This window comes from Salmo salar, chromosome 27, assembly GCF_965601325.2.
Source record: "Salmo salar chromosome 27, fSalSal1, whole genome shotgun sequence".
Classification (NCBI taxonomy): Eukaryota; Metazoa; Chordata; class Actinopteri; order Salmoniformes; family Salmonidae; genus Salmo; species Salmo salar.
Window position 1 is genome coordinate 1,580,002 of NC_138317.1, and position 13,632 is coordinate 1,593,633.

Genomic DNA, 13,632 nt, shown 5'->3' on the forward strand with positions numbered 1-13,632 from the left:
TTTTATTATATACAAACTGTAGACACCAGTTTAGTGTCCCATTTAGAAATGAAAACAATCACATTTGTTCGTATGTGGCACCATTCCCTTGACAACTTATTTTTGGGGCATCGGCAATAAAAAAATAAATGGCATCGATACAATGATCTGATAGGACCTCTTTTCATCATGTGACGGGAAGTAAGGGCTCTTCGTCTGGAGCGAGAGACTATAGTCGGGAATCACAGATCCAGGTAAACAATCAAAATGTGCAATTGAGATTGAAAATACCGGTCCCACCAATTGTCCACAGTGACAATGATCAACCCATAAGATCATTTTATTGACAATAGTGCATGGTTATTCCCCAGTAACCCGTTATGAATGGATACAATGGCCTCCGCTAAAGGAACCCTCGCGCTGCTTGGGCTCATCGGCCAGCTAGCCTGGCTGAATATGATGAAGGGGAAGCCGAAAATAAACTCACAGCTGCAAGACGTTTGTGGTGTTAAATTATTCATCATTGTGAAACCATTGCAGGTTATTCCATATGTAAGGCATCTCAAAAGCTGCATTTAATGTCCTCACTCAGTGAATTAAACTATTAAACAGATCAACGGAATTGCATTTCTTTCTTAGCTAGCTATTGTAAGCTAGCTATGTTGTAGCTTTTACCTAGCTAGTTGTTGACATAATCGTAGACAACACGATCTGTCTGTTTCAGAAACGGTATTGTGTTCATGTTAGCTAGGCAACATAGCCCCCTACTCGCAATGTTTACTGTATGCAATACTTTGAGAAGCTGGCTAGTGATCTTAGTGTCGGCACAGTCGTAGCTACCACTGCTCGGGTCAAATAAATCCTGCTCTGTTGTCCATCGACATGGTTCTGCTGCTAACTAGCTAGCTTGCTTAGGTATTAACTAGGTAGCTAGTTATATTTACTGAACAGGAACATGAAGGATTATATCCTTTTTATTTAAACTTTTGTATACATGATTTAGGTACAATGAGAAACACAGGATGTTATCGTGCCATCATGTCACTCATTCTCTGTCCGCTTGGTGTTCCTTGTCTTGCAGGATTAGGTCCCGGCATGGGGGACATGAAGACCCCAGATTTCGATGACCTGTTGGCAGCGTTTGACATTCCCGACATTGACGCTAAAGAGGCCATCCAGTCTGCTCCTGATGAGGCTGAGGGCCCACACGGGCCAGGCGGTGCTCCTCTGGGAAAGCCAGACGGTGGGGTTGGTGTAGGGCCGTCTCTGAGACCACCTAGCCCCCCAGACCCCCAGGCTGACACCCCTATTGTCAGCGTTATTGTAAAGAACCGTGTGCGACCCGACACCATCGATGGAGGGGATGGGGACACAGACCAGGACACTATGGACGGCATTGCTGGGGTCGCTGTGGGTCCACGGCTCGGTGCCTGTGCCCCAGGCATGGCGGAATCAGAACCACTCAACCACAATGGGTTTGGGCCCTCTGGTGTGACCCCGCCCCTAACCCAGGCTCATGCCCAATCTAATGGGGAGCCGTGGTCCGTGTGTACCCCCAAAACAGCTTCAGAGGGCGGAGGATGCGGTGCTGGATCAACTAAATCTGCCAAGCAGGTTGGCAATATATTCAACAGACTGAAGCCTCTCATGGTGCAGGGGTCGGGAGACCCTGTAGGGAAGGCGAGGAAGATGCAGCTTCTACAGCAGCAGCACTACCAGCAGCAGCAGCACACACAGCAAGAGACGGGCCAAGGAGGAGATGATGAGGGCAAAGCGTCGTTATCCTCCTCTTCATCAGTCGAGTCTGCTCCTCTTGTCCCAGGAGTGTCAGTTGGATTGTCCTCTCCTTTCTTCCCGCCTTCCAAGCCTTTGCTCCTGTCTCCGTCATCCGCCCTCTCCTCACACCCGCTGCACTCATCTCAGCCGTTTAACGGGGCACCTAAAGCCGGCCCGGCATTATTTAGTCCCCGAGACTCAGAGGAGGATGATTCCGATCCGGACCTAGGGCCCCCGCTGCTGATCCAGGAACCCCCTGACTCCCCCTCCCGCACCCCTCCCAAACTGGCACGTCGTTTTAGGTCCCCTGCTGTCATCTCTGACTCCACCCATCCCATGGCCTCATCGGCAGCTCACCCCAAACCAGGGGACACTCCCTCGGGCACTAGCGTGACCTCCTCAACTCCCCAGTCAGGCTCCACCAAGAGTCCACCACAGGAAGACAAACACCCAGAGCATGTTATAGAAGAGCGGGACTCGCCTGAAAGTCCTGAGCCAGAGATACCCAAATTGGCAGCACCAGTAACTGCCAAGAGGTGCTTCAGCCCTGCAGTAGCCTCCACACCGCCCCCCTCTGACCTTCAGGAGCCTAAGGAGGAGGAGGAAGAGATGGAGGTGGGGAATGGAATAGAGAAGGCTATGGATGGCAAGGCAGATTTTGTAAAGGAAGAGGGTGCAAGAACAGGAGAGGAGAAAATGGAGATGGATGATGGCAAGTCTAAACCTCCAACCACCGAAGGTGGCACCTCAATTCCAGGAGGGCCTGCTGCTCCTGCCCGGCCCCTCAAAGTGCGGATAAAGACCATCAAAACCTCCTCTGGTGGAATCACCAGAACTGTTACCAGGGTCGCACCCAAAGCAGGTGCTGCCGGAGTCAAGGGTTTGGACCCCAGCAAAGCTCATCAAGGGGGGCGCAAGGCCCCAGCCAACAGGTCCCGGAAGCCTGACACTCCCTCTGGTCGTATGGTAGCCTCCCAGCCGCAGAAAGTAAAGAGCCTCAACACACTACCTGTGTCTACACTAGCAGCCAGTAGCGCTATGCTAGTTGCTGCAACCAAGGCTCAGAACAAGATGGCTGCCTCCTCAGACAAAGCCATGGTATCTGCCACTGCTGTTAGCTTCACTAAATCTGCCACCCTGCCTGCCGCTCCCTCTGTCTCCTCTCCTAAGTTCTCAGTAGCCACTGGTGGGCTGTGCGTACGTCCTGTCGGTGCTAAAACAGCTAACGGAGGCACCACCAGCGTCCTAGCCAGCACTCACCAGCCAAACAAGCCTGCCTCCATCGTGAACAGTACGGGTGCCGTCATCTCCCGCAGTCAGTCTAGCCTGGTGGAGGCCTTCAACAAGATCCTCAACAGCAAGAACCTGCTGCCCAGTTATAAACCCGACCTCTCGGCTCTTCCGCCCCCAGAGTGGGGGCTTCCTCTGCCTGCCACGGGCTACCGCTGTCTGGAATGTGGCGACGCCTTCGCCCTGGAGCGCAGCCTGGCCCGTCACTACGACAGGCGCTCGCTGCGCATCGAGGTGACCTGCAACCACTGTGCCAAACGGCTGGCCTTCTTTAACAAATGCAGCCTGCTGCTCCACGCCAGGGAGCATAAGGAACGCGGGCTGGTCATGCAGTGCTCTCACCTCGTCATGAGGCCCGTCAACGTGGAGCAGATGATTGGCCAGCAGGACACCACACCCATTGGTAAGGCGTGTCTTTCAGAATAGTTTTTAGTGACAGTGGCTACGTCTCGTATGGCTCTGGACAAAAGTAGTGCAAAAAAGTAAAAGCCATTTAGGACGCATACAATGTGGTTTCACAAACAATGCTTTATTTCTGTCAGGATGTGGTCAGTAAGTTCAATTCACCTCCATCTTCTTTGTGTTCTTGCTTTGCTTTGTTGACAAGGCATGCTCTCCCCTTCTTCAATCTCCTTTCCTCCCCCAGTCTCCTCCCCCACGTCCGGAGTCCCCGCCGTATCGTCCAGCTCCAGCCCACTGAAGGACACACGGTCTCCCTCCTCTGCACAGCCAAGACCGGTCCGCCGCGCGGTCCAGAGCCCCCAGGCACTGATGCCCCTCCCCTGCAAGAAGGGCGAGGTGCTGCAGTACCACAACTTCAAGTGTCCCGAGTGCCAGGCCCAGTTCTCTGGAAAGGCTGAGCTGGTCGCCCACTTCCAGCAGATCAGAGCTACCCCCAACTCGGTGAGAGCCTGAAGTATGGGTGTGCATTACTTACAGGCTGGTAACGAACTACTAGTGTCAAGCTTAGTCATGTATAATGACTGAATGAGTATTGACTAAGGTAAAGCAGGCCATTAAACATATTAAAGCAGTTTCCCTTGTCCTGGGCTAAGAAACACTTTCAATGGAGAACCTCCACTTCACATGCCCTTTAGTCCAGGATTAGGCTTAGTCTGTGTTTGGGAAACCACTTTAATATGTTTAATGGCCTGCTTTACTTTATGTATTAGTCAATACTATTACATAATACTAGTTTACTATGAAAACAAGTCATTTGTTATGCCTCAAAATGCTTTTATTAACCCTTCCAAGACATGTGGGTGATGACTTATTACGCAATACAAGTTTTAGTAGAAGTTTTGCAGTATTAGAAGTAGTAGTGTATTCATAGTGTTATGCCGTAGTCAACTTTTATACCTTTTCTCCCCCTCTATCCTCCCTATCCAAACCTGTACGCTGTGCTCCACTCCCATGATGCTGCTAATGTTTACTATGAAAATGAATTATGATTAATGCCTCTGTGTGTACTAAATGTCAATTGTTAAACCTGTTCCCTCTCATCTTCCTGCCCAGACCTGTACCCTGTGTTCCCCTCCCATGATGCTGCCTAACTGTTGCAGTGTGTCGGCTCACCAGAGGATTCATAAGCACCGGGCACCCCACGTCTGTCCAGAGTGTGGGGGCATCGCCCGGCAGGCCAGCTTCCAGACCCACCTAGAGGAGGCCTGTCTGCACTTCGCCCGCCGCATCGGATACAGGTGAAGGAATAGTGTCTGCACTGATAAGTCAGCAACAAATGTAATAGGTCTGCACACGAAGGATGTTGCAAAAAGTATTTTCACTAGCTTATACGGACGTTTCGGCTTAGCAGCCTTTTTCAGTGTGTAAGTAATCTACACTGATATGCAAACGTGCTACAAATACATGCATGTCTACATTCCACAAACTACTGCTTAGATGCAGCATTGTCAGGTGGATGTATGAGACAGAGATAACTACAATAATCAAATGCAAATGTGCCTCTCACGCACAGATAACATTCTTTGTGAAAAGACACTTTTGTGGTTGAAGATTCTCGCCGTAGTTACATGACAATCAAGCCACCCAATTGTCAATGGACACTATATTAGCATCATTGACAACAGCGACTGAATCTATGTGTTTAACATTTTGTTTTTGTTCATATGCGTTCCCCCAGGTGCTCCAGTTGCCAGGTGGTCTTCGGGGGTCTGAACTCCATCAAGTCCCACATCCAGACGGCCCACTGCGAGGTGTTCCACAAGTGCCCCAGCTGCCCCATGGCCTTCAAGTCTGCCCCTAGTGCACAGGGACACATCAGCACCCAGCACCCTACCCTCACCGGGGGACAGGCCAAGTAAGTGCCCCACAGTCACTGAACCATGTTATGTCTCTTTAGGTTTAGAGCAGTGTTTTCTAATCCTGGTCCTGAGGACCCAGAGGGGTGCATGTTTTTGTCCTAGTGCTCTAGCACTAACACACTTAATTCAACTGTGTTCAGGTGTACTAAAACATAAATGTGCATATTTTGGGTCCCCAAGACCAGGATTGGGAAACACTGTATTTTAAAGCACATCTCGTCTCAGTTTTGTCCAAATTTGAGCCCTGATAAAAACGCTACATTCACGGCACTATTTCCCTCTTTCTCTGTATTTGCAGAATGATCTACAAGTGTGTGATGTGCGATACAGTTTTTACCCAGAAACCGTTACTGTACATGCATTTCGACACCCACCTGGCCAAGCAGAAAGTGCATGTGTTCAAGTGTCCTGACTGCACCAAACTCTACGCGCAGAAAGGTTCCATGATGGAACACATAAAGGTCTCTTTAGTTACATTCTAACTCACAGGGAAACATATGATTACAGGGAAACATATGATTGCAGTAAAGGAAAGTGATATGTTAGTTGTTCAATCCCCTGATGGTAAATAGTAATTAATATTCGCTCATTTGACAGTGTTGTCTTCCATTCTCACTTCTCTCTTGTCTGACTGGTCATTCCTCTCACTTCCTTTAATACTGTTGTCCAGACTGCTCACAGAGGGCTGTCAGTCAAACAGGAGGGACAATCCGATGCCTCCGCCCCTGCCACAGCCCCCACCAACCCCTCCACCCCCTCCCCCCCCAAATCTAAGCCCTCTGAAAAAACAGACAACTCAGATGGAGAGGACTGGGGCCGAGACCAAGAAGAAGAGGAGGAGGAGGAGGAAGGAGAGGAAGAGGGGGATGAGGACTATGAGAAACCTGAGAATCAGTCTAGTTCTATGGAGGCAGGCAGCCATCGTGGGACCCCCTCAGAATGGAGCTGCCAGCAATGTCAGAAGAGCTTCACACAGAGCGACGACTACATCTCTCACATGAAAACAGAGCATGGAAAGGTAAGGCCATACAAATGTAATTAATTGTAAAAAAGAGAAGAAAAAAAATCATTCATTTGATTCATGTCAATCTCTTTTATAAAACTATTATTTTGGACAAATTTAATGATTCGCTTCGCTATTGTAGTAGTTGGGATTCGGTAAGAGCTCAGTGAATTGAATCACGCGAATCAAAATAACAATTTGTGAATCGCAAAAATGAAAAGGGATTTTTTTTAGTAGCCCTCCTTTTGGATTATGTTGCTGTTAAACTTGTTTTGTAGATACTTTAAGTTGATTTGGGCATTGCAACTAAATAGATGCTAGTCAGCATGCAGTGAACACTTCTAAAGTAAGATAAATTTGACTAACCTAGAATAGCTACATTTCCTGAAGACAGGGTGTGCTTGCTTCAGCTGTCTAAAAATATTTGTAGGATTACGATAGTGGGAGATGTGTTAAATGTAGAATTCTAGCTAAATAAAAGCTGAAGCAGTTCAATATAGTACAAATAAGTCTGATTACTTTAGTAGAATGCTATACACTGAGTGTACAAAACATTAGGAGCACTTGCACTTTCCATGACATAGACTGACCAGGTGAATCCAGGTGAAAGCTATGATCCCTTATTGATGTCACCTGTTAAATACACTTAAATGAGTGTAGATGAAGGGGAGGAGACAGGTTAAATAATAATTTTCAAGCCTTAAGACAATTGAGACATGGATTGTGTACAGTATGCGTGCCATTCAGAGGGTGAATAGGTCAAAACAAAAGTTGTAAGTGCCTTTGAATGGGGTATGGTATTAGGTGCCAGGCGCACCCGTTTAAGCGTGTCAAGAACTGCAACGCTGCTGGGTAATTTCACGCTCAACAGTTTCCCGTGTGTATCAAGAATGGTCCACCACCCAAAGGACATCTAGTCAACTTGACACAACTGTGGGAAGCATTGGAGTCAACATGGGCCAGCATCCCTGTGGAACGCTTTCAACACCTTGAGTCCATGCTCCGATGAATTGAGGCTGTTCAGAGGGCAAAAGGGGGTGCAACTCAATATTAGGAAGGTGCTCCTAATGTTTTGTACACTGAGTGTATATTATCAATTATGAAAAATGGCTGTGACTAATTCAGCTGGGACAGGCTTTCAGTGATGCTATCCAACACCTGACACCAATGTAGTTAATTAGGAGGGTACCCTGACTGGGACTCAAACCTTGGTCCCTGTGACTGTCACTACAAAACCATTATACCTAAAGGCTAAAATCGCTTGCTGAGGTCACTAGGTGTTTGTACCAAGGTTGTTAAGTATTTTTACGACTTCTTGATTTGTTTTTATTTTCTTCGCTCGCTTGGCTCACTTTTCCGGCGAAAAAAAATCTGTTATACAGTAAATCAAATTTGTATGGCCGAAGTGTAATGTCAGTGTCTGTGTACACAGGGAGATTACGAAAGGACTCACCCTCTCTTATTTCCTTGTGTATCTGCCTCTGTAGGCTATGAAGAAGTTCCTGTGTCGTGTGTGTGAGAGCTCCTTCTGCACCTCATCCAGCCTGCGGCGCCATGTACGCGTAATCCACGAGGGCAACAAGAGAGTCTTCCACTGCCAGTGAGTGAACCCCATACTCATCTATACATCCACAAAAGCACCATATTTAGATCCCTGTAGCTCAGATGGTAAAGCATGGATAGTGGGTTCAATTCATGGGACCACCCATACATTCTGCTAAATGGCATATATACTGCTAAAAAAAATAAAGGGAACACTTAAACAACACATCCTAGATCTGAATGAAAGAAATAATCTTATTAAATACTTTTTTCTTTACATAGTTGAATGTGCTGACAACAAAATCACACAAAAATAATCAATGGAAATCCAATTTATCAACCCATGGAGGTCTGGATTTGGAGTCACACTCAAAATTAAAGTGGAAAACCACACTACAGGCTGATCCAACTTTGATGTAATGTCCTTAAAACAAGTCAAAATGAGGCTCAGTAGTGTGTGTGGCGTCCACGTGCCTGTATGACCTCTCTACAATGCCTGGGCATGCTCCTGATGAGGTGGCGGATGGTCTCTTGAGGGATCTCCTCCCAGACCTGGACTAAAGCATCCGCATACTCCTGGACAGTCTGTGGTGCAACGTGGCGTTGGTGGATGGAGCGAGACATGATGTCCCAGATGTGCTCAATTGGATTCAGGTCTGGGGAACGGGCGGGCCAGTCCATAGCATCAATGCCTTCCTCTTGCAGGAACTGCTGACACACTCCAGCCACATGAGGTCTAGCATTGTCTTGCATTAGGAGGAACCCAGGGCCAACCGCACCAGCATATGGTCTCACAAGGGGTCTGAGGATCTCATCTCGGTACCTAATGGCAGTCAGGCTACCTCTGGCGAGCACATGGAGGGCTGTGCGGCCCCCCCAAAGAAATGCCACCCCACACCATGACTGACCCACCGCCAAACCGGTCATGCTGGAGGATGTTGCAGGCAGCAGAACGTTCTCCACGGCGTCTCCAGACTCTGTCACGTCTGTCACGTGCTCAGTGTGAACCTGCTTTCATCTGTGAAGAGCACAGGGCGCCAGTGGCGAATTTGCCAATCTTGGTGTTCTCTGGCAAATGCCAAACGTCCTGCACGGTGTTGGGCTGTAAGCACAACCCACACCTGTGGACATCGGGCCCTCATACTACCCTCATGGAGTCTGTTTCTGACCGTTTGAGCAGACACATGCACATTTGTGGCCTGCTGGAGGTCATTTTGCAGGGCTCTGGCAGTGCTTCTCCTGCTCCTCCTTGCACAAAGGCGGAGGTAGCGGTCCTGCTGCTGGGTTGTTGCCCTCCTACGGCCTCCTCCACGTCTCCTGATGTGCTGGCCTGTCTCCTGGTAGCGCCTCCATGCTCTGGACACTACGCTGACAGACATAGCAAACCTTCTTGCCACAGCTCGCATTGATGTGCCATCCTGGATGAGCTGCACTACCTGAGCCACTTGTGTGGGTTGTAGACTCCGTCTCATGCTACCACTAGAGTGAAAGCACCGCCAGCATTCAAAAGTGACCAAAACGTCAGCCAGGAAGCGTAGGAACTGAGAAGTGGTCTGTGGTCCCCACCTGCAGAACCACTCCTTTATTGGGGGTGTCTTGCTAATTGCCTATAATTTCTACCTGTTGTCTATTCCATTTGCACAACAGCATGTGAAATGTATTGTCAATCAGTGTTGCTTCCTCAGTGGACAGTTTGATTTCACAGAAGTGTGATTGACTTGGAGTTACATTGTGTTGTTTAAGTGTTCCCTTTATTTTTTTGAGCAGTGTATTATATTTGAAAATGTCTGTAAGAGTGGATGGGACAAGACAATTAGCAGGGACATGTAGAATGTTATGTTCAGGCTAATATCAGCCCACCTAGGTAAAGTGTACAGCATCCTCAGAGCCTGTGTATACTTGTGTGTTTGCAGATATTGCACTGAGGACAAGCGGAGCTTCAGCAGTCGGCTCATACTGGAGAAGCATATCCAGGTCCATCATCACGGTGTCAGATCCACTGATGGACAGGTCAGTTAGAATCCGTTCTTCTTTCCATTACTTGGTGGGGGTACATTTCAGTCTCAGTCATAATTGGACAACTGTACTCGTTTCCTGTGTGCTCTCTGCAACTTTGGTCTGTAATGTTACCCATTGTGTGGTGACTTGGATCTGAATATGTTAAACCAAAAATCAAGATAATGCTTTTTGAACGTTCTCGCCCCTCTGTCCCCCTGCAGGGCCCTCAGACCAGGAAGCGTTCAGCACCGGGTAAGGGGCCAGGCAGCTCGTCTGAAGCTGACGGGGAGGGGGGGCCACCAGGGGACGAGGAAGGGGGTGGCACGGACAGCGGAGACGCCACAGAGGAGGGGGGCGAGGAGGGGGGCGAGGAGGGCTGCAGTCCCGTGAAGAGAACTCGAGCGTCAGCGCCTCCCGAGCCCGTGGAGGCCGACAACGTGTTCCACTGCGTTCCGTGCGGCTTCGCCACAGAGGACGCCGCCGAGTTCCAGCGCCACATCCCGCAGCATCGCGCCGATGCCGCCTCCTTCCAGTGCCTGCAGTGTGGCGTATGCTTCGCCTCTGCCGGCTCCCTGGGACGCCACCGTTTCATCACTCACCGCGTGAGAGACCACCAGGGGGAGTCCGATCGCAGGCCGCCGCGCACACCTTCCTCCCCGGACAGCTCACCCTCCTCCCCCCTGGAGGGAGAGGACGGGAAGGGGAGTATGAGCTGCAGGGTGTGCAGGCGGCGCTTCAACAGGGCCTCCGACCTTAACACCCACTTGAGGACCCACGGCATGGCCTTCATCACCGCCCACAAGACGGACAAGCCCCAGTAGATTGAAGCTGCCCCTAGATGCTGATCCTGGGTCAGTTTTGCATTTCCCCCACTAATTGTTAAGGTTAGGATTGGGGGAGAGGAAGCTGATCCTAGATCTGTAACTCTGGGAAACTTCACCCCAGAGCCGGACAAGCCCCAGTATGGGGAGGAGGGGTGAGGCCTCGGAGTGACGGACAGGCCTGGGAGATGAGGGGTTTTGACTTGGAATCATTTTTGGGTAGCTGAATTTGGATGGATAGACCCAGATCTACTTCTGTGCTGTTTTGAGCCAACTGAGCTCTGTGTTTCTTTGTCACTAACTGTGCAGTTATACTCGCATGCTGAGCATCATACTGAGCAGTGGACTGGACACGCATGGGAGTTCAGAGGGTCAAGACCACCTGATCATAGCATTTAAATCAGCCATATGTGTCCATCAACTTTTCAAATACTTTTTATTTTTCTGCCTTTAATATTATTGTGTCTCTGTATCTTCATGTGAACCATACTATATTTTCTACATGTGTTTCCTTCTGTATTGTATTTCTATCAGTTGTACTGATATTCTTGTATTTTTTTCACATTTGTCCATGTCTTTCTTACTCATTTCCTTATCCGTGCCATGTGTTTTGAAAGGTATTCTGTCTTGCATTGTCAAACTCACATCCACACAGAGCCACTGTACAAAGAAAGCACTCCTTTGGTTGGTCCTAGATCAGTTTCTATGGGTCCATCTCTTTAGTGAGAGCTGGATAAAACTGTTCTCAAATCAGTAACCTTAGAGGCATCTGAAACAAAAAGGGAGTATTTGGAGAGTTTTAAACACTGATTTTAAGTAGTAATAACATTGTTCTATTTATTTATATGAAACACATTGTTGTTGTTTGTAGGAGTCATTTGCCACCAATCTTATATCAAGATTAAATGGTAAAAGTAGTTTGAAATGGATGCCACAGACAGTGAAAGGTGAGATTTATATCTGTGTTCCATACACATTTCTGTAGTAGACGAGGTTACATAGATTATTGTAACCCGTTTTATTTTGAGTGGTACATTGTGTCGTCAAAATTGTAGCTAGGACGAGAGATTTTACCTGTGGTGCACGTTGCACTGTAAATACATATACACTAAAAGAAAGCTTTTGGGTTTTAATTCTTATGAAAATGTGAATTTAAGTATAGTATTTGTACTCGTAACAATTGTATTTTTTTTTTACCAATTAGATTTTTTTTAATGCAAAGTAGCTAGCTATATTGTCACTCACAATTAAGCAGAGGGAATGTGTGAGGGGCTGTATTGTGTTTTTTTTTAATGTATTTTTCTCCCCAATTTCATGGTATCCAATTGGTAGTAGTTAGTCTTGTCTCATCGCTGCAACTCCCGTACGGACTCGGGAGAGGCGAAGGTCGAGAGCCATGCGTCCTCCGAAACACAACCTTGACACAATGCCCATCCAACCCGGAAGCCAGCCGCACCAATATGTCGGAGGAAACACCGTACGTACACCTGGCGACCGTGTCAGCGTGCACTGCGCCCGGCCCGACACAGGAGTCACTAGTGCGCAATGAGACAAGGATATCCCTGCCGACGCTGGGCCAATTGTGCGCCGCCCCATGGGCCTCCCGGTCGCGGCCGGCTGCGACAGAGCCTGGACTCGAACCCAGAATCTCTAGTGGCACAGCGATGCAGTGCCTTAGACCACTGCGCCACTCGGGAGGCCCTGTATTGTGTTTTGATGTGTACGAATGTTTATCTCTTTGGTATGATTGTTTTCTAACTGCAGAATCCGTGCTTGCTGTACCCCACTTTCTTATGTATCTGTTTCAAAAACCTTGTCATGTGAAGAAAGCCTTTTTTAAAATTTTGCCCGATATTTATATTAGAGAAATAATGATTCCACAAGCTTCAGTTTATTATTTTCCATTATGACTGTAGTCTGCTTGCTGAATTCCCATACAGTTTTTGTGCCGTTTCAAAATAAATGTGTAAAGGAGAACTTTACTTCTGTCCAGTCTTTGAATAAGCGATATAGAACTGTTTAGTGTATGGCATGAAATATTTAATTTAGTCAAGTTTACATTATGTACAACAATTTAATACAGAAATACATCATTCCTCTGTTCATAATCTTGACGCAAGACACTAATCTTATACTACAGTCTTTTGGGATATAACTGTTCAAAATCCCAAATGCCACTATTGGATTCTCCCCTTTCACATGATGGTCCCATTAAGTATTTTCTTTTCTGGATGTACCCCCTCCAGCTCCACTATAGTACTACTTAATTCGTTTTTTGGGGTATCTTTGCTATTTATATTTGACAACTTTTACTTCACTACATTCCTAAAGAAAATCATGTACATTTTACTCAGATTTTCCCCGACACCCAAAAGTACTCGTTACATTTCGAATGCTTAGGAGGATAGGACAATTCATGCATTTATCAAGAGAACATCTGGTAATCCCTACTGCCTCTGATCTGACGGACTCACTAAACATATACGTAATTTGTAAATTATGTCTGAGTGTTGGAGTGTACCGCTGGCTATCCTTAAATAATTAAAAAGAAAATGGTTCTGTCTGGTTTGCTTAACATAAGGAATGTGAAATGATTTATAATTTTGATACTCAGCTATTACATTTACTTTTGATACATAAAGTATATTTAAAACCAAATACATGTAGACTTTTATTCAAGTATTATTTTACTTGGTAACTTTCACTTTTGAGAGATTTTCTATTAAGGCATCTTTACTCAGTTATGGCAATTGGGTACTTTTTCCACTACTAGATTCTAGTATCGTAGATTTTGATATTCTGCATTTTGTCCTTATTCCCTTACCATAGTAATGCAGGCTGACGGTGGCAGCAGCCATAAAGGTAGTATCTGGAAGAAGACATAGAAAGGTAGGCGTCCAAG

General features: G+C 47.2%; 1 protein-coding gene across 3 annotated transcripts; it reads left to right on the top strand.

Moving 5' to 3' along the window:
* The first annotated feature begins 143 nt into the window (after positions 1-143).
* Positions 144-12,707, top strand: znf687b (zinc finger protein 687b). 3 transcript variants are annotated; one of them, XM_014176857.3, is made up of 11 exons: positions 144-233; positions 351-531; positions 1,061-3,448; positions 3,653-3,948; positions 4,561-4,745; positions 5,186-5,362; positions 5,665-5,827; positions 6,037-6,384; positions 7,857-7,969; positions 9,825-9,921; positions 10,131-12,707. In XM_014176857.3, exons 3-11 carry the CDS (start codon positions 1,075-1,077, stop codon positions 10,728-10,730), a joined length of 4,353 nt encoding a protein of 1,450 aa, XP_014032332.3. In that variant the 5' UTR covers positions 144-233; positions 351-531; positions 1,061-1,074; the 3' UTR covers positions 10,731-12,707. The 3 variants fall into 3 exon arrangements, with proteins under 3 accessions (XP_014032332.3, XP_014032331.3, XP_014032335.3); XM_014176856.3 differs by lacking the exon at positions 351-531 and having other exon boundaries at positions 152-233; XM_014176860.3 differs by lacking the exon at positions 351-531 and having other exon boundaries at positions 152-233; positions 3,692-3,948.
* Positions 12,708-13,632: the final 925 nt, after the last annotated feature.